General features: G+C 49.4%; 1 protein-coding gene across 1 annotated transcript in view; it reads right to left on the minus strand.

Moving 5' to 3' along the window:
- Positions 1–1,448: 1,448 nt before the first annotated feature.
- Positions 1,449–20,263, minus strand: part of LOC138746509 (zinc finger and BTB domain-containing protein 39) — a 61,972-nt gene continuing 43,157 nt past the window's right edge. Inside the window, exons 2-3 of the mRNA XM_069904734.1 lie at positions 6,428–6,642; positions 1,449–5,302 (exon numbers count right to left, since the gene is read on the minus strand). Of these exons, the coding sequence (XP_069760835.1) occupies positions 3,103–5,199 (2,097 nt within the window). The 5' untranslated portion in view covers positions 5,200–5,302; positions 6,428–6,642 and the 3' untranslated portion in view covers positions 1,449–3,102. The remainder of the gene's footprint in view (positions 5,303–6,427; positions 6,643–20,263) is intronic.

Consider the following 20,263-nt stretch of genomic DNA (forward strand, 5'->3'; position numbering starts at 1 on the left):
CATGGTCAAACCAAAATGTACACAAATACCTTTTAATAAAATCTGGAATGTCCACTTTAATCATGCGAATTGTTTGATTACAAATTTAAAACTGTGGAGCATAGAGGAAAATAAAGGAAAGCATGTGTCTTTGTCCCAAACATTATGGAGAGCCCTGTAAATTCAGGCCCCAGCCTGCTTTTTAGTCATACCTTGATAAGGGCTCAGGCCTGAAACGTCGGTAACATATCTTTACCACCTATGGAGCTGCGAGACTGGCCGGGTTCCTTTAGCGTTTCTGTGTGTTTTTACTACAATTACAGTGTCTGCAGACTTTCGTGTTTCAGTTCAGTACCCGACTTGCCCTTTATTTCCCTGCTGCCTCTGTGTGGTAGAAGTCACGTTTGTGTAGGTGCCGTTGAAGTTACCTTCACAAATATCTCTATGATCTATGATTAATCCACAACTTTCAAATTAAAAAAAGGAAATTATTGATAATTTGGCAACCTCAAGAGGCTCCACACATCCTCCATTAGATAAACATTTGACAAGACTCAAATCAATTTCTGTTACTATCCAATGCAGAATCAAGAATTCATCGGCTGCACTACAATAACAAACACTTATGATTATGATTGCACTTTCCTACATATCTGGCCTAATAAAGCCTTAGAAAAAAAAATGGCAGTCCTACCTGAGCTGCTGTAACAGCAATGTTGTCATTGGTGCAGACGCGGGGACAAGCGGAGACACAGCTCTCCCGCAGGGTCCAACACCCAGTCAACTGCCATCAGCTCCATACAGGCTTTGAATGGGCCATTTAAAGGAGCCGACAGTAGTTTATTTAAAATCCCGCGACCGCAGGGCCTGGGCCCAAGATGGTGGCGCTTCTGATTGACAGCAGCCACGAGGGGTTGCAGACTCCAGGAGAGCGGAGACAGGCGCAGGGCACCAGAAAACGGAGAGGACACCCCCCCCCCTCCTGTCTGAGGAGCAGAGGAGACAACCCACAGGACGGTGACCATGGCGTTGGACCAGTGAGCTGAATGATCCACACAGGTGGCGGGCCGTCGGTGACTTGAGGCGAGAAACCCATGGAGGCTGCGGGCTGCTGGCGACCGTGGACAAGGGACTCGCACCAGGCTGCGGACGGCTGGAGACTGGGTCGAAACTGGCTGAAAGGGTACCAGGTATTGGAACCAGGATGTGAGAGGGTGCTGAAGGGTTCCTAATCGTGTCTGAGGTTGGGATCTGGAGCTCGCGTCACCGATGGTTTGGACTGGACACTGTGTGGCTGAGGAGACGGCAGGAGCACTGGAGACAAATCCACAGACACTCGGTGACTCTGGGGAGACTCTTTTTTGCTTCTTTCTCTGGCTGTAAGAGGCACATCAGGCAATTCCTGATGATGGCGAATCTGTCTGCCTTGCAGCAGGCAAAAGGCAATTTCGTGTAATATGACACTTTTTATTACATGACAATAAATTGAAACTTGAATCTGATACAAAGATTAAATTAGCAAGGGGATTTACAATGATTGAAGGATAGGGAATTCAATACCTCAGGGTCTAGACTTTCCATGTAAGAGTGATGGGAGAGCAGAAGGGGAGGAGGGTTTGCACTGTTAGTCAAAGATTGCATGACTTCAGTATTGAGGGAGGATATTGTAAATGAGGACATATGGACAGAGAAATAAAAAGGATGAGTTCCTTTGTTGGGGTGGATTATAGATCTCCCAACAGGCATTGGGTGACAGAGATGCAGGCAGATATGAGAGATGCAATAAAAATAGGGTATTGTACGGAGGGATTTCAATTTCCTAAAATTTAATTGGGATTGCCAAGTGTTTAAAGCAATCAATGAGCAAAGGACCATTCCCTGACCTTGGGGAAGCATGTGTCAAGTGGAGGGAGTGTCAGTGGGGAATCATTTTAGGGATGGTGACCTTATCTCTTTATTCTTTAAAGTGTTATTGAAAAGAATATAGATGGACCAGTAATAAACATCTTAAATTTGGGCAAAGCCAATTTTGTAATTTAAAGTTAAATTTAGACATACAGCACGGTAACAGGCACTTTCGGCTCATGAGCCCGTGCCGCCCAATTACACCCCATTAACCTACAACTACCATTACATTTTTGAACTCGAGGAGACCAGAGCCCCCGGGGAAAGCCCACACAGACACGGGGAGAATGTACAAACTCCTTACAGACAGCGCTGGATTCCAACCCTGGATACTGGCGCTACCATAGCATTGTGCTACCACTACGCTAACCGTACCGCCCATAATATAAAGGAGACCCTGGGAAAGGTAGATTGGGAGCATCTACTGGCAGATAACTGTATGTGGGCAGCATTCCAAAGAGAAATAACAAGGTTTCAAGGCCAACATGTTCCTGAAGTGTAAAAGCCGGGGATAACAAGTTCACTGGATGTCGTGATACAGAGTTGTGGTTAAAGTGGGGAAAAAAAGGAGGCACGTGACAGGGGTAGGGAATGAATTATGGGGGAAGCAAGTGAATGTAATTTATGACATGAACAAATTGATGAGCAATAGCAGAAGTTCAAATGCAACATTGCAGCAGAACTCAGTAGAATCTTGACAGTCACATGAAAATAAACGTTCCCTTGGTCCTGACGAACTGTGTCGTGAGAACAGTGAAAGTTTGAATTCCTTCACCCATCTATTTTCTCAATTTCCAGGAGACTTGAGTACCATCATTCAACCGCACAACGTGTACACACGTTTTGACACTAAGACCCTGAAGCTACTGTCCTGTGCCAGGGCAGATTTTGATGCTCAAATTACAGTGTGGTTTGGACATTTGTTTTTGGCCGTGTCAGTGCTGCCTCCACTGTCAATTCACAACCTTATAAACACACACTTATAAATCTACCATAAACACACACACAGTAAAGTGGAAACCTCATTGTTATATTAGCTCTGGTACAAGTTAGTGACAACTACACATTTTTGTGAAGTTCTGTCAATGAACATCTCTCAAAAAATAACTTTAGTTTTGAAGGTTCTACTATTCATTAAAATGATAATTTATTTTATGTCTAATTCTGAATACAGTTTTTCAAACCAACATTGGGGTTGGTTTCTTTTCAAATAAAAGATTAGTCCATCATTTTTACTGGCTGTTTGGAATGCACAATGTACATAAACGTCTGTGCAATATTAAAATCAGGAGGCAGGCCTCCATCTTTGTGTATTTCCACATGCTTAATCATAAGGTTCAAGGTAGGACAGTACCTCTGGCAAACTGTGCAGCAATACATGAGGGCACCTGAATGAGTCTTTAGATGGTTTTTGACAGTCGATCGTCCTCTGAAGAATTTGTGGCACAGCTTGCATTCGTAGGGCTTCTCTCCTGAGTGGATGCGCAGGTGATACTGAAACTCACTAGAGTGGGAAAACCTCTTTCGACAAAACTCACATTCATACCAGTTCCCCTTGGGATTGGCTTTGCCGTGGTTTAAGGAAAGGGTAAGATGTGTCTCTTGCACGTGTCCATCGCTAGTGGACTCGTCTGCGGGTGATGTTGTTAAAGTCTTTTTGAGCCACTGGTGTTGACCATGTCTTTTGTGTATCTTCACATGATTTTGATAAGAGGCTTCTAATCGAAACTTTCTACTGCAAAAATTACATTCAAATAAATACTCCATACCCTGGTGCGAGGCCATGTGTTGCTCTAATACAGTTCGATCTATAAAGCTATTACCACATACAGAACAGGAAAAAATAGATATATTCATATGGGACAAAACATGCCACATTAGGCTACAAAAAGATCTGGATGGTTGTTCACAGACACAGCAAGAGAGACTTTTCATGTCAAGATGAGAAAGGACATGCTCTTTCACAGCAAGATAGTCTTTGGCCATAGCTTTTCCACAGACTGCGCAGAAAAGTTCTGTTGAAGAGCCCCCGAAATTGGGCTCGGCTGGGAGCACGGTATTGGGCTGGACAATAATATTCGTATCGTAGAGTTTCGCTTTCCTATGTCCAGCTACTTGCCACTGCGTCACAAACTTCATTTCACACATATCACACGAGAAGAGGAATATTCCAACATGAGACAAAACATGGGTGATTCGGGAGCTTCTGTCAGTGAACTTGGCGCCACACACTTTGCACAGTCCCTCCTTTGCATCAATGTGGAGTTTACCGTGTTGCCGAATCACTCCTACGTGAGCTTGTAACTCCTTCCCACACACCTGGCATGGCATGCTCTTTCCTTCACTGTTAAAATCCTTAACACAGACAAGACTATCGTCTTCACTATCATCTGTAAGCTCGATGATCTCCTCAGAAGGACCTCTGCTCTCCTGGTGCTCATCAAAATTAAGGCCATCAGGTTCAATACCTTCAAACTGCATGCACTCCATTTCCTTCATTGAATGATCTTGGAGCTCAATGTTGTTTCCTGCACAGGAACTACTGCTCTCTTTGAGTGATTCTCCTCCAATCAATAAATTAGTTTGATAATATCCATTATTTTGCATCTCATACAGCTGGCAAGGACCTTTACTCGAGGCCAGTGACACACTTTCAGTAGGTGTGGAGTGGCTGAACTCCATCTTCAGGTTATCTTCACTCTTTGTTGACTGCTGGTACATCACTGACACACTTGGACCATTCCCATTGGAAAGGGCTCTTTCTTCACTCTTGAATTCCTCTCCCACTTCAACCTGCATGATATAACATCTACTTTGACAAAACTGTGACCCTGTGGTCGTCGCATTTCCCCCAGGGGGATTTTGTTCATTTGAGGACTCAGTAAGATGTGTGTAGTCTTCAGTTGACCTCTCTGTCACTTTGCTGGTTTCTGTTTTTTCTAAGTCAGGGAATGTTGAGTAACAAGCCTTCAGGAGATCCTGCATTCCGAGCTTCTCCGCCATCTCATAGATCACGCCGACATTGATGAGATCCGTGAAAAGCTCTGCTGTATAGATAAAATTCAAGATTCTTTCAAAGTTTGCTGGTGTGATAAAGTCGACCACATATGTCCTCACCGAGTTAACCTCTGAATTCAGAAAGAGCTTCTGGAAATAAGCAGCAGCGCCTGCCAACACTGACTTGTGTGCTGGAAATGTCCGGTTGCCGACCATAATGACTACATCACACATGATTTCGGAGAGCCTAAACTTATTGAGTTCCTTAAGAAGATTACTGGGGTGGTCAGCACTGTGCAGTTTAATGCTCATACCCATTATTTCAGGTCCTTTTGAAAACTTCCGCTAAACTCAAATCCACTGGCCAGTACAGCACTTTGCTGTATACCTTTCATCCAGGATATCTTGCACTGAGAAAAGCCTGCAAATGAGGACAACTGTATCAGTCACAATGAAAGATACTAGAAAGATCATATTCTTAAAATGCCCCTTCCCTCCAATTCGTGACTTAAAATCAAGGCAGTGGAACTTTTAAGCCAAAAGACTATAACACTTGCATATTTACACATAATCTTTAAATTTTAAAAAGTCCCAAGCAACACCAGATACAAAACTGATTCTGAGCCGAAGGACATCCACTCAAATACTAGGTCAAAGAGAGATTTTAAGGAGCACCCTTGAGGAGGCAGGCGTCTAAAAGAACATGGGGTTCATTGGCCTCCACACAAATGCATGAAAATGACGAGTCCAAACAAAAATTAAAGACATGGCCAATGAGCTGATCCAAGAACAGGAAAATTTATTGGATGTGATGCAAGAAAGGGATATTATCACACAAGAATTCCATAACTTCCAAAATTGTGTGTCAAGTTTGCAAATGCTTTCAGCTAACCTGTCGTTTAGGACTCTTGAGATGCCTTATTTTACCAAGGGTGGCACAGTTAGTGTAATGTTACAGCGCCAGCAATCGGGACCAGGGTTCGAATCCCGCGCTGTCTGTAAGAAGTTTGTATGTTCTCCCTGTGTCTGCGTGGGTTTCCTCCAGGTATTCCAGTTTCCTCCCATCGTACAAAATGTACAGGGGATTGTAGGTCAATTGTGTGTAATTGAGAGGCATAGATAAGTTGGGTTTGTGGGCCAAAAGGGCCTGTTACTGTGCTCTGTGTCTAAAATTAAATTTAAAATTTATATATACAGCACAGTAACAACCCCTTTCAGTCCATGAGCCCGTGCCACCCAATTACACTTAATTAACCTACTACTCCTGGTACGTTTTGAACAGTGGGAGGAAACCGAAGCCCCCAGAGGAAACCCACACAAACACGGGGGAGGACACATAGACTCCTTACAGACAGCGCGGGATTCAAACCCTGTCTGATCGCTGGCACTGTAAAGGCGTTGGGCTAACCGCTACACTAACCGTGCTGTCCCAATTTAAATTTAAAAATTTATAGCAGGTACAATATATTCATCAGTTGTCTCAACGTCGGACTATTTGCACTAAATCACAATTTTAAAACGTATAATGAGCCAAGACCAAAAGCACCTTGGTTCGCTGTCAAGGTCTTTGCAAGTCATTTCTTTTAGATGTGTTCTTGGCATGGGCGTATTAATGGCTTGGGCAATATTTACTCCCAACTGGCCTCGAGAAAGGACGTGACTTCTAGTGATGTCCTGAATGGAGTGCAAATGTTCAACCTCCAACCCAGTCTTGACACAACCAGGCTGTTTCCATACAATACTCAGCAGGTAAGGATGCATCTGTGGGAAGAAAAACAAGGTAAGACCTGCTGAAAATTTCCTATTTTAGAATTCCAGCATTCTGCATTGCTTTTGGTTTCCTGTGTCTGAGCAACTGACGGAAAAGTGAGGACTTGCGCAACACCTCAGCACATTTCCAAAGCATCACAAACTTTTTAAACTCAAGCAAGTAATTTTCCTCAGGATCCAATGCTCTTTTTATTGGGAAATATTTCAGCAATAAGACCAAAATTGAAATTGAATTTTTTATGAAAAGAATTTGTGAAAATTGCACTAGCAGTTGTAAGAAAATGTATAGCAGTAACATGGAAATCAGATTCGCATTTAGGAATGGAAAGATGGCATGTGGAAATATATAGTTGTATACCTGTTGAGAAGACTACATATAGTTTAAGGGATAAATATAAAAACTTGATGCCCATATTTACACATTGTAGGTATTAATTTATAAAGCCGCATGGAACTTTGCTAACTCCTTGGGATAAGTACATGAATAATACTGAAAACCCAAAGCTGTGTGAATGGTGGGGATATTTTGATAACCAGGTTTCTTTCTTTCTTTCTTTCTTTTGAATACATTTTATTTGTCTTTCTATCTTTTTCTTATTTTTCATTTTTTTTCTTTGGGGGTTATTATGGGGGGGGAGAAGGTTGGTGGGATTTTAGGGGGTATATAATATGTAACATGTATAATTGATTTGATTTAAATGAATATTTTCTTTTGTGTCTGGCCATTAATGTATGGAGCCAAATAAAATATTTTTTAAAAAGCTGGTACTTTTGAAGTGCACATTCCTTTGCAATGTGTCAGCATGCTTTATCTTGGTTTAGAATAGGACAAGCGCCACGCTCGATTTTGATTAGATGTTTACATTATCAAGATAGAGAAACAATATTAAGATTGGCGGTCTAAAAATGCTTGAAAGCATCAAGGTCCATTAGTGGTGGCAAATAGTAAAGTTTTTTTTAATGCAGATTTAAGTATGTCAATTGTGAAAAGAAGGAAGGAGTTTAATCCTGTGAAATCTGTCTTTTGGAAAAAGGAATATAAATTCTCTTTTCGATACCCAGCCACACTTAGTGTTTTCTGGAGAAAATAAATCAAATTTCTTTACTGACAAAGATGAAGCTTTGGAATTTGCAAATTCTCTTGCAAATATTAAACAAGGTCAATGTATGGATGCTAGGAGTCAAACTATTCAGACCTTGACCTGAGAAAGAGAAAACTGAACAACAGATGACAGACTGCAAGAGTTGGTTGAGTTTGATGATGATCAAGTGAATAAAGATCTTGAAGAAGATTTTATACTTATAACTTAACTGTTTGATTAAAGTAATCTATATTCTGTCCGGGGAGGCGGACTTTTGGTCTTCTGCTTCCGTAGCCACGTGCAATTTTGTGGCGAAGGCCACTTCCCATACAGTAGAAGGAAATAGTACTGATTTTTATCAGTATTTTTTGGGTTATTTCAGGGCTTTTTGAGGGGTAATGGACAGGGGTAATAGGGAGAAGGGTAATGGGGAGAGGGTTCATGGGGATAAGGGGTAGAGTGGGGAGAATATGTAATGTGGAGGTGTTAATTGGGAGAAGGGGTAATGGCGAGGGGGTAGAGAGGGGAGGAGTGGCAATGGTGAGGGGGTAATGGGGAGAGGTGGTAATGGGAAGAGGGAGTGATGGGGAGAATGGGAGAGTGGGAGGTGTAATGGGGTGAAGGCGTAATAAGGAGATGTGGTAATGGGGCGAAGGAATAATGGGGAGATTGGGAAACATGGAAGGGGTAATGTGGAGAGGCGGTAATCGGGAAAGGGGGTAATGGGGAGAAGTGGTAATGGTGATAGGGGAGAAGGGGTAATGGTGAGAGGTCGAAATAGGGAGAGAGTTAATGTGGAGAAGGGGTTATAGGGAGATGGTAATGCGGAGAGGGTATTGGGGAGAGGGAGTAATGGAGAAAGTGGGTAATGGGGAGAGGTTCATGGGGATAAGGGGTAATGGCGAGGGGGTAGAGAGGGGAGAAGTGGTAACTGTGAGGTGGTAATGGAGAGAGGCAGTAATGGGGAGAGGGGGTAATGGGAGAAGGGGAAAGTGGGAGATGTAATGGGGTGAAGGGGTAACAGGGAGATGGGATAATGGGGAGAAGGGATAATGGGGAGAGGGTAATGGAGATAAGGGGTGATGGGGAGTGGGTAATGAGGAGTGGGTAATGGGGAGCGATTAATGGGGAGAAGGGGCAATGGGATGAAGTGGTAATGGAGAGAGGGTAAAGGGGAGAAGGGGTTATAGGGAGAAGTGGTAATGCACAGAGGGTATTTGGGAGAGGGGGTAATGGGAAGATGGGAAATGGGGAGGGGTAATAGGGAGAGGGTAATGCAGAGAAGGGGTCAATGGGGAGAGGCACTAATCGGGAGAAGGGGAAGTGGGAGAAGGGGTAATGGGTAGAATGGGTAATGTGGAATGGTTAATTGGGAGGTGTAATGAGGAGAAGGGTTAATGGCGAGGGGGGTAGAGAGGGGAGTAGTAATGGTGAGGGGGTAATGTGGAGAAGGGGAAAAGGGGAGAAGGGGTGATGGGGAGAAGGGGTGATGGGGAGATTGGGAAATGTGAACAGGGTAACAGGGAGAATGGGGTAATGGAGAGTGGCGGTAATGGGGAGAGGGAGTGATGGGTAGAAGGGGTAAGTGGGAGAAGGCGTAATGGGTAGAAGAGATAATGGGGAGAGGGTATGGGGTAATGAGAGGTAATGGGGATGTGATAATGGGGAGAGGGTAATGGGGAGAAGGGGTAATGGGGAGAGCATAATGGGGAGATGGGAATGGGGAGAAAGGGTAATGGGGATTAATGGGGAGAGGGTAATGGGAAAAAGGGAATATTGGGGTGAACGTAATGGGGCGAAGGGGTAATGGGGCAATGGGATGTAGTAATGGGGAGTGTGTAATGGGGAGAGGGGGTAATGGGGAGAGGGGGTAATGGGAAGAGGGGGTAATAGGGAGAGGGGGTAATGGGAAGAAGGAAGTAATGGGGAGAGTGTTATGGGAAAGGGTAATAGGGAGATGGAGTAATAGGGAGAGGGGCAATGGGGAAAAGGGGAAATGGGGAGAAGGGGCAATGGGATGAAGGGGCAATGGGATGAAGGGGTTAATGGTGTGAAGGGGTTAATGGGGAGATGGGGAAATGGGGAGAGATTAATGGGAGAGGGGCAATGGGGAGAGGGATTAGTGGGGAGAGGGATTAGTGGGGAGAGGGATTAGTGGGGAGAGGGATTAGTGGGGAGAGGGATTAGTGGGGAGAGGGATTAGTGGGGAGGGATTAGTGGGGAGAGGGTCTAATGGGGAGAAGGGATAATGGGGTGAAGGGGTATTGGGGTGGGGTTAATGGGGAGACAGTAATGGGGGAAAAGGGAAGATGGGGCCATGGGTAGAGAATAATGGGAGAGGAGTAACAGGGAGAGTGAAATAGGGAGAAGGTAATGGGAAAGGGGGCAATGGGTAGAGACTAATGGAGAGAAGGGGTAATGGATAGACTAATGGGGAGAAGGGGTGATGGGGAAAGAGTTTAATGAGAGGGTTTAATGGGGAGAGGGGTCAATGGGGAAAAGGAATAACGGGGTATTCGGCTGAAGGGGTGTTGGGGTGAAGGGGTGTTGGGGTAAAGGGGTATAGGGTGGGGCATTGGGGTGAAGGGGCATTGGGGTGAAGGGGCATTGGGGTGAAGGGGCATTGGGGTGAAGGGGCATTGGGGTGAAGGGGCATTGGGGTGAAGGGGCATTGGGGTGAAGGGGCATTGGGGTGAAGGGGCATTGGGGTGAAGGGGCATTGGGGTGAAGGGGCATTGGGGTGAAGGGGCATTGGGGTGAAGGGGCATTGGGGTGAAGGGGCATTGGGGTGAAGGGGCATTGGGGTGAAGGGGCATTGGGGTGAAGGGGCATTGGGGTGAAGGGGCATTGGGGTGAAGGGGCATTGGGGTGAAGGGGCATTGGGGTGAAGGGGCATTGGGGTGAAGGGGCATTGGGGTGAAGGGGCATTGGGGTGAAGGGGCATTGGGGTGAAGGGGCATTGGGGTGAAGGGGCATTGGGGTGAAGGGGCATTGGGGTGAAGGGGCATTGGGGTGAAGGGGAATTGGGTGAAGGGGAATTGGGTGAAGGGGCATTGGGGTGAAGGGGCATTGGGGTGAAGGGGCATTGGGGTGAAGGGGCATTGGGGTGAAGGGGCATTGGGGTGAAGGGGCATTGGGGTGAAGGGGCATTGGGGTGAAGGGGCATTGGGGTGAAGAGGCATTGGGGTGAAGTGGCATTGGGGTGAAGGGGAATTGGGGTGAAGGGGAATTGGGGTGAAGGGGCATTGGGGTGAAGGGGCATTGGGGTGAAGGGGCATTGGGGTGAAGGGGCATTGGGGTGAAGGGGTATTGGGGTGAAGGGTATTGGGGTGAAGGGTATTGGGGTGAAGGGTATTGGGGTGAAGGGTATTGGGGTGAAGGGTATTGGGGTGAAGGGTATTGGGGTGAAGGGTATTGGGGTGAAGGGTATTGGGGTGAAGGGTATTGGGGTGAAGGTTATTAGGGTGGGGTATTGGGTGATGAGGTATTGGGGTGAAGGTGTATTGGGGAGAAGGGGTAATGGGGTGAGGGTTTAATGGGGAGGTCAGTGGGACAAGGGGTAATGGGGAGACGGGGCAATGGGGAGAAGGGGAAATGGGGAGAGGGGCAATGGGGAGAGGGATTAGTGGGAAGAGGGATTAGTGGGGAGAGGGATTAGTGGGGAGAGGGATTAGTGGGGAGAGGGATTAGTGGGGAGAGGGATTAGTGGGGAGGGATTAGTGGGGAGAGGGTCTAATGGGGAGAAGGGATAATGGGGTGAAGGGGTATTGGGGTGGGGTAAATGGGGAGACAGTAATGGGGAAAAAGGGAAGAAGGGGCCATGGGTAGAGAATAATGGGAGAGGGGTAACAGGGAGAGTGAAAGAGGGAGAAGGTAATGGGAAAGGGGGCAATGGGTAGAGACTAATGGAGAGAAGGGGTAATGGATAGACTAATGGGGAGAAGGGGTGATGGGGAAAGAGTTTAATGAGAGGGTTTAATGGGGAGAGGGGTTAATGGGGAAAAGGAATAATGGCGTATTGGGCTGAAGGGGTGTTGGGGTGAAGGGGTGTTGGGGTAAAGGGGTTTGGGGTGAAGGGGTATAGGGTGGGGCATTGGGGTGAAGGGGCATTGGGGTGAAGGGGCATTGGGGTGAAGGGGCATTGGGGTGAAGGGGCATTGGGGTGAAGGGGCATTGGGGTGAAGGGGCATTGGGGTGAAGGGGCATTGGGGTGAAGGGGCATTGGGGTGAAGGGGAATTGGGGTGAAGGGGCATTGGGGTGAAGGGGCATTGGGTGAAGGGGCATTGGGGTGAAGGGGCATTGGGGTGAAGGGGCATTGGGGTGAAGGGGCATTGGGGTGAAGGGGCATTGGGGTGAAGGGGCATTGGGGTGAAGGGGCATTGGGGTGAAGGGGCATTGGGGTGAAGGGGCATTGGGGTGAAGGGGAATTGGGTGAAGGGGAATTGGGTGAAGGGGCATTGGGTGAAGGGGCATTGGAGTGAAGGGGCATTGGGGTGAAGGGGCATTGGGGTGAAGGGGCATTGGGGTGAAGGGGCATTGGGGTGAAGAGGCATTGGGGTGAAGTGGCATTGGGGTGAAGGGGAATTGGGGTGAAGGGGCATTGGGGTGAAGGAGCATTGGGGTGCAGGGGCATTGGGGTGAAGGGGCATTGGGGTGAAGGGGCATTGGGGTGAAGGGGCATTGGGGTGAAGGGGAATTGGGGTGAAGGGGCATTGGGGTGAAGGGGTATTGGGGTGAAGGGTATTGGGGTGAAGGGTATTGGGTGATGAGGTATTGGGGTGAAGGTGTATTGGGGAGAAGGGGTAATGGGGTGAGGGTTTAATGGGGAGGTCAGTGGGACAAGGGGTAATGGGGAGACGGGGCAATGGGGAGAAGGGGAAATGGGGAGAGGGGCAATAGGGAGAGGGATTAGTGGGAAGAGGGATTAGTGGGGTGAGGGATTAGTGGGGAGAGGGTCTAATGGGGAGAGGGTCTAATGTGGAGAAGGGATAATGTGGTGAAGGGGTATTGGGGTGAAGGGGTATTGGGGAGAAGGGGTTATGGGGTGAGGGTTTAATGGGGAGGTCAGTGGGACAAAAGGTAATTGGGAGACGGGGCAATAAGAAGAAGGGGCAATGGGGAGAGGGGCAATGGAGAGAGGGATTAGTGGGGAGAGGGATTAGTGGGGAGAGGGATTAGTGGGGAGAGGGATTAGTGGGGAGAGGGATTAGTGGGGAGAGGGATTAGTGGGGAGAGGGTCTAATGGCGAGAAGGGATAATGGGGTGAAGGGGTATTGGGGTGAAGGGGTATTGGGGTGAAGGGGTATTGGGGTGAAGGGGTATTGGGGTGAAGGGGTATTGGGGTGAAGGGGTATTGGGGTGAAGGGGTATTGGGGTGAAGGGGTATTGGGGTGAAGGGGTATTGGGGTGAAGGGGTATTGGGGTGAAGGGGTATTGGGGAGAAGGGGTAATGGGTAGAATGGGTAATGTGGAAGGGTTAATTGGGAGGTGTAATGAGGAGAAGGGTTAATGGCGAGGGGGGTTAGAGGGGAGTAGTAATGGTGAGGGGGTAATGTGGAGAAGGGGAAATGGGGAGAAGGGGTGATGGGGAGAAGGGGTGATGGGGAGATTGGGAAATGTGAACAGGGTAACAGGGAGAATGGGGTAATGGAGAGTGGCAGTAATGGGGAGAGGGAGTGATGGGTAGAAGGGGTAAGTGGGAGAAGGCGTAATGGGTAGAAGAGATAATGGGGAGAGGGTATGGGGTAATGAGAGGTAATGGGGATGTGATAATGGGGAGAGGGTAATGGGGAGAAGGGGTAATGGGGAGAGCATAATGGGGAGATGGGAATGGGGAGAAAGGGTAATGGGGATTAATGGGGAGAGGGTAATGGGAAAAAGGGAATATTGGGGTGAACGTAATGGGGCGAAGGGGTAATGGGGCAATGGGATGTAGTAATGGGGAGTGTGTAATGGGGAGAGGGGGTAATGGGGAGAGGGGGTAATGGGAAGAGGGGGTAATGGGGAGAGGGGGTAATGGGAAGAAGAGAGTAATGGGGAGAGTGTTATGGGAAAGGGTAATAGGGATATGGAGTAATAGGGAGAGGGGCAATGGGGAAAAGGGGAAATGGGGAGAAGGGGCAATGGGATGAAGGGGTTAATGGTGTGAAGGGGTTAATGGGGAGATGGGGAAATGGGGAGAGATTAATGGGAGAGGGGCAATGGGGAGAGGGATTAGTGGGGAGAGGGATTAGTGGGGAGAGGGATTAGTGGGGAGAGGGATTAGTGGGGAGAGGGATTAGTGGGGAGAGGGATTAGTGGGGAGGGATTAGTGGGGAGAGGGATTAGTGGGGAGAGGGATTAGTGGGGAGAGTGATTAGTGGGGAGAGGGATTAGTGGGGAGGGATTAGTGGGGAGAGGGTCTAATGGGGAGAAGGGATAATGGGGTGAAGGGGTATTGGGGTGGGGTTAATGGGGAGACAGTAATGGGGAAAAAGGGAAGATGGGGCCATGGGTAGAGAATAATGGGAGAGGGGTAACAGGGAGAGTGAAATAGGGAGAAGGTAATGGGAAAGGGGGCAATGGGTAGAGACTAATGGAGAGAAGGGGTAATGGATAGACTAATGGGGAGAAGGGGTGATGGGGAAAGAGTTTAATGAGAGGGTTTAATGGGGAGAGGGGTTAATGGGGAAAAGGAATAATGGGGTATTGGGCTGAAGGGGTGTTGGGGTGAAGGGGTGTTGGGGTAAAGGGGTTTGGGGTGAAGGGGTATAGGGTGGGGCATTGGGGTGAAGGGGCATTGGGGTGAAGGGGCATTGGGGTGAAGGGGCATTGGGGTGAAGGGGCATTGGGGTGAAGGGGCATTGGGGTGAAGGGGCATTGGGGTGAAGGGGCATTGGGGTGATGGGGCATTGGGGTGAAGGGGCATTGGGGTGAAGGGGCATTGGGGTGAAGGGGCATTGGGGTGAAGGGGCATTGGGGTGAAGGGGCATTGGGGTGAAGGGGCATTGGGGTGAAGGGGAATTGGGTGAAGGGGCATTGGGTGAAGGGGCATTGGAGGGAAGGGGCATTGGGGTGAAGGGGCATTGGGGTGAAGGGGCATTGGGGTGAAGGGGCATTGGGGTGAAGGGGCATTGGGGTGAAGGGGCATTGGGGTGAAGGGGCATTGGGGTGAAGGGGCATTGGGGTGAAGGGGCATTGGGGTGGTGGCATTGGGGTGAAGGGGAATTGGGGTGAAGGGGCATTGGGGTGAAGGGGCATTGGGGTGAAGGGGCATTGGGGTGAAGGGGCATTGGGGTGAAGGGGCATTGGGGTGAAGGGGCATTGGGGTGAAGGGGCATTGGGGTGAAGGGGTACTGGGGTGAAGGGGTATTGGAGTGAAGGGGTATTAGGGTGAAGGGGTATTTGGGTGATGGGGTTAATGGGGAGACAGTAATGGGGAAAAATCGAAGATGGGGCCATGGGGAGAGATTAATGGGAGAGGGGTAACAGGGAGAGTGAAATGGGGAGAAGATAATGGGAAAGGGGGCAATGGGTAGAGACTAATGGAGAAAAGGGGTAATGGATAGAGACTAATGGGGAGAAGGGGTGATGGGGAAAGAGTTTAATGAGAGAGTTTAATGGGGAGAGGGGTTAATGAGGAAAAGGAATAATGGGGTATTGTGGTAACGGGGTTGTGGGCTGAAGGGTATTGGGGTGAAGGGTAGTGGGGTGAAGGGTATTGAGGTGAAGGGGTATTGGGGTGAAGGGGTATTGGGGTGAAGGGGTATTGTGGTGAAGGGGTATTGGGGTGAAGGGGTATTGGGGTGAAGGTATATTGGGGTGAAGGGTTATTGGGGTGAAGGGGTATTGGGGTGAAGGGGTATTGGGGTGAAGGGGTATTGGGGTGAAGGTATATTGGGGTGAAGGGTTATTGGGGTGAAGGGGTATTGGGGTGAAGGGGTTAATGGGGAGACAGTAATGGGGAAAAAGGGAAGATGGGGCCATGGGGAGAAATTAATGGGAGAGGGGTAACAGGGAGAGTGAAATGGGGAGAAGGTAATGGGAAAGGGGGCAATGGGTAGAGACTAATGGAGAAAAGGGGTAATGGATAGAGACTAATGGGGAGAAGGGGTGATGGGGAAAGAGTTTAATGAGAGGGTTTAATGGGGAGAGGGGTTAATGAGGAAAAGGAATAATGGGATATTGCGGTAACGGGGTATTGGGCTGAAGGGTATTGGGGTGAAGGGTAGTGGTGTGAAAGGGTGTGGGGTGAAGGGGTATTGGGGTGAAGGGGTATTGGGGTGAAGGGGTATTGGGGAGAAGGGGTTATGGGGTGAGGGTTTAATGGGGATGTCAGTGGGACAAGGGGTAATGCGGAGATGGGGCAATAGGGAGAAGGGGCAATCGGGAGAGGGGCAATGGGGAGAGAGATTAGTGGGGAGAGGGATTAGTGCGGAGAGGGTTTAGTGGGGAGAGGGATTAGTGGGGAGAGGGATTAGTGGGGAGAGGGATTAGTGGGGAGAGGGATTAGTGGGGAGAGGGATTAGTGGGGAGAGGGATTAGTGGGGAGAGGGATTAGTGGGGAGAGGGATTAGTGGGGAGAGGGTCTAATGGGGAGAAGGGATAATGTGGTGAAGGTGTTTTGGGGTGAAGGGGTTAATGGGGAGACAGTAATGGGGAAAAAGGGGAGAGATTAATGGTAGAGGGGTAACAGGGAGAGTGAAATGGGGACAAGGTAACAGGATAGGGGGCAAAGATTAGAGACTAATGGGGAGAAGGGTAATGGATAGAGACTAATGGGGAGAAAGGGTGATGGGAGAGTTTAATGAGAGGGTTTAATGGGGAGAGGGGTTAATGGAAAAAAGGAATAATGGGGTATTGTGGTAATGGGGTATTGGGGTGAAGGGGTATTGGGGTGAAGGGGTATTGGGGTGAAGGGGTATTGGGGTGAAGGGTATTGGGGTGAAGGGTATTGGGGTGAAGGGGTATTGGGGTTGAAGGGGTATTGGGGTGAAGGGGTATTGGGTTGAAGGGGTATTGGGGTTGAAGGGGTATTGGGGTTGAAGTGGTATTGGGGTGAAGGGGTATTGGGGTGAAGGTGTATTGGGGTGAAGGGGTATTGGGGTGAAGTGGTATTGGGGTGAAGGTGTTTTGGGGAGAAGGGGTTATGGGGTGAGGGTTTAATGGGGAGGAAGTCAGTGGGACAAGGGATAATGGGGAGAAAGGGGTAATGGGGTGAGGGCAATGGGGAGAAGGGGCAATGGGGAGAAGGGGCAATGGGGAGAAGGGGCAATGGGGAGATGGGGCAATGGGGAGAAGCGGCAAGGGGGAGAGGGATTAGTGGGTAGAGGGATTAGTGGGGAGAGGGTCTAATGGGGAGAAGGGATAATGTGGTGAAGGGGTATTTGGGTGAAGGGGTTAATGGGGAGACAGTAATGGGGTGACAGTAATGGGGAAAAAGGGGAGATGGGGCCACGGGGAGAGATTAATTGGAGAGGGGTTACAGGGAGAGTGAAATGGGGAGAAGGTAATGGGATAGGGGGAAAAGATTAGAGACAAATGGGGAGAAAGGTAATGGATAGAGACTAATGGGGAGGTGATAGGGAAAGAGTTTAATGAGAGGGTTTAATGGGGAGAGGGGTTAATGGAGAAAAGGAATAATGGGGTATTGTGGTAACAGGGTATTGTGGTGAAGGGGTACTGGGGTGAAGGGGTATTGGGGTGAAGGGTATTGGTGTGAAGGGTATTGGGGTGAAAGGGTATTGGGGTGAAGGGGTATTGGGGTGAAGGGGTATTGGGGTGAAGGGGTATTGGGGTGATGGGGTATTAGGGTGAAGTGGTAATGAGAATAAGTGGCAATGGGGAGAGTTATGGGGAGAAGGGGTTATGGGGTGAGGGTTTAATGGGGAGGAGGTCAGTGGGACAAGGGGTAATGGGGAGACGGGGCAATAGGGAGAAGGGGCAATGGGGAGAGGGGCAATGGGGAGAGGGGCAATGGGGAGAGGGGCAATGGGGAGAGGGATTAGTGGAGAGAGGGTTTAGTGGGGAGAGGGATTAGTGGGGAGTGGGATTAGTGGGGAGAGGGATTAGTGGGGAGTGGGATTAGTGGGGATAGGGATTAGTGGGGAGAGGGATTAGTGGGGAGAGGGTCTAATGGGGAGAAGGGATAATGTGGTGAGGGTTTAATGGGGAGGTCAGTGGGACAAGGGGTAATGGGGAGATGGGGAAATGGGGAGAGGGGCAATGGGGAGAGGGATTAGTGGGAAGAGGGATTAGTGGGGTGAGGGATTAGTGGGGTGAGGGATTAGTGGGGAGAGGGATTAGTGGGGAGAGGGATTAGTGGGGAGAGGGATTAATGGGGAGAGGGATTAGTGGGGAGAGGGTCGAATTGGGAGAAGGGATAATGTGGTGAAGGGGTATTGGGGTGAAGGGGTATTGGGGAGAAGGGGTTATGGGGTGAGGGTTTAATGGGGAGATCAGTGGGACAAAGGGTAAAGGGGAGACGGGGCAATAAGGAGAAGGGGCAATGGGGAGAGGGGCAATGGGGAGAGGGATTAGTGGGGAGAGGGATTAGTGGGGAGAGGGATTAGTGGGGAGAGGGTCTAATGGGGAGAGGGTCTAATGGGGAGAAGGGATAATGCGGTGAAGGGGTATTGGGGTGAAGGGGTATTGGGGTGATGGGTTATTGGGGTGAAGGGGTATTGGGGTGAAGAGGTATTGGGGTGAAGGGGTATAGGGGTGAAGGGGTATTGGGGTGAAGGGGTATTGGGGAGAAGGGGTTATGCGGTGAGGGTTTAATGGGGAGGTCAGTGGGACAAGGGGTAATGGGGAGACGGGGCAATAAGGAGAAGGGGCAATGGGGAGAGGAGCAATGGGGAGAGGGATTAGTGGGGAGAGGGTCTAATGGGGTGAAGGGGTACTGGGGTGAAGGGGCATTGGGTGAAGGGGCATTGTGTGAAGGGGCATTGGAGGGAAGGGGCATTGGGGTGAAGGGGCATTGGGGTGAAGGGGCATTGGGGTGAAGGGGCATTGGGGTGAAGGGGCATTGGGGTGAAGGGGCATTGGGGTGAAGGGGCATTGGGGTGAAGGGGCATTGGGGTGAAGGTGCATTGGGGTGAAGGGGCATTGGGGTGAAGGGGTACTGGGGTGAAGGGGTATTGGAGTGAAGGGGTATTAGGGTGAAGGGGTATATGGGTGATGGGGTTAATGGGGAGACAGTAATGGGGAAAAATCGAAGATGGGGCCATGGGGAGAGATTAATGGGAGAGGGGTAACAGGGAGAGTGAAATGGGGAGAAGGTAATGGGAAAGGGGGCAATGGGTAGAGACTAATGGAGAAAAGGGCTAATGGATAGAGACTAATGGGGAGAAGGGGTGATGGGGAAAGAGTTTAATGAGAGGGTTTAATGGGGAGAGGGGTCAATGGGGAAAAGGAATAACGGGGTATTCGGCTGAAGGGGTGTTGGGGTGAAGGGGTGTTGGGGTAAAGGGGTATAGGGGTGAAGGGGTATTGGGGTGAAGTGGTATTGGGGTGAAGGTGTTTTGGGGAGAAGGGGTTATGGGGTGAGGGTTTAATGGGGAGGAAGTCAGTGGGACAAGGGATAATGGGGAGAAAGGGGTAATGGGGAGAAAAGGTAATGGGGTGAGGGCAATGGGGAGAAGGGGCAATGGGGAGAAGGGGCAATGGGGAGAAGGGGCAATGGGGAGAAGGGGCAATGGGGAGAAGGGGCAATGGGGAGATGGGGCAGTGGGGAGAAGCGGCAAGGGGGAGAGGGATTAGTGGGTAGAGGGATTAGTGGGGAGAGGGTCTAATGGGGAGAAGGGATAATGTGGTGAAGGGGTATTTGGGTGAAGGGGTTAATGGGGAGACAGTAATGGGGTGACAGTAATGGGGAAAAAGGGGAGATGGGGCCATGGGGAGAGATTAATTGGAGAGGGGTTACAGGGAGAGTGAAATGGGGAGAAGGTAATGGGATAGGGGGAAAAGATTAGAGACTAATGGGGAGAAAGGTAATGGATAGAGACTAATGGGGAGGTGATAGGGAAAGAGTTTAATGAGAGGGTTTAATGGGGAGAGGGGTAAATGGAGAAAAGGAATAATGGGGTATTGTGGTAACAGGGTATTGTGGTGAAGGGGTACTGGGGTGAAGGGGTACTGGGGTGAAGGGGTACTGGGGTGAAGGGGTATTGGGGTGAAGGGTATTGGTGTGAAGGGTATTGGGGTGAAAGGGTATTGGGGTGAAGGGGTATTGGGGTGAAGGGGTATTGGGGTGAAGGGGTATTGGGGTGAAGGGGTATTGGGGTGAAGGGGTATTAGGATGAAGTGGTAATGAGAATAAGTGGCAATGGGGAGAGTTATGGGGAGAAGGGGTTATGGTGTGAGGGTTTAATGGGGAGGAGGTCAGTGGGACAAGGGGTAATGCGGAGATGGGGAAATGGGGAGAGGGGCAATGGGGAGAGGGATTAGTGGGAAGAGGGATTAGTGGGGTGAGGGATTAGTGGGGTGAGGGATTAGTGGGGAGAGGGATTAGTGGGGAGAGGGATTAGTGGGGAGAGGGATTAGTGGGGAG

This window comes from Narcine bancroftii, chromosome 12 (genome assembly GCF_036971445.1).
Source record: "Narcine bancroftii isolate sNarBan1 chromosome 12, sNarBan1.hap1, whole genome shotgun sequence".
NCBI classification, from domain to species: Eukaryota; Metazoa; Chordata; class Chondrichthyes; order Torpediniformes; family Narcinidae; genus Narcine; species Narcine bancroftii.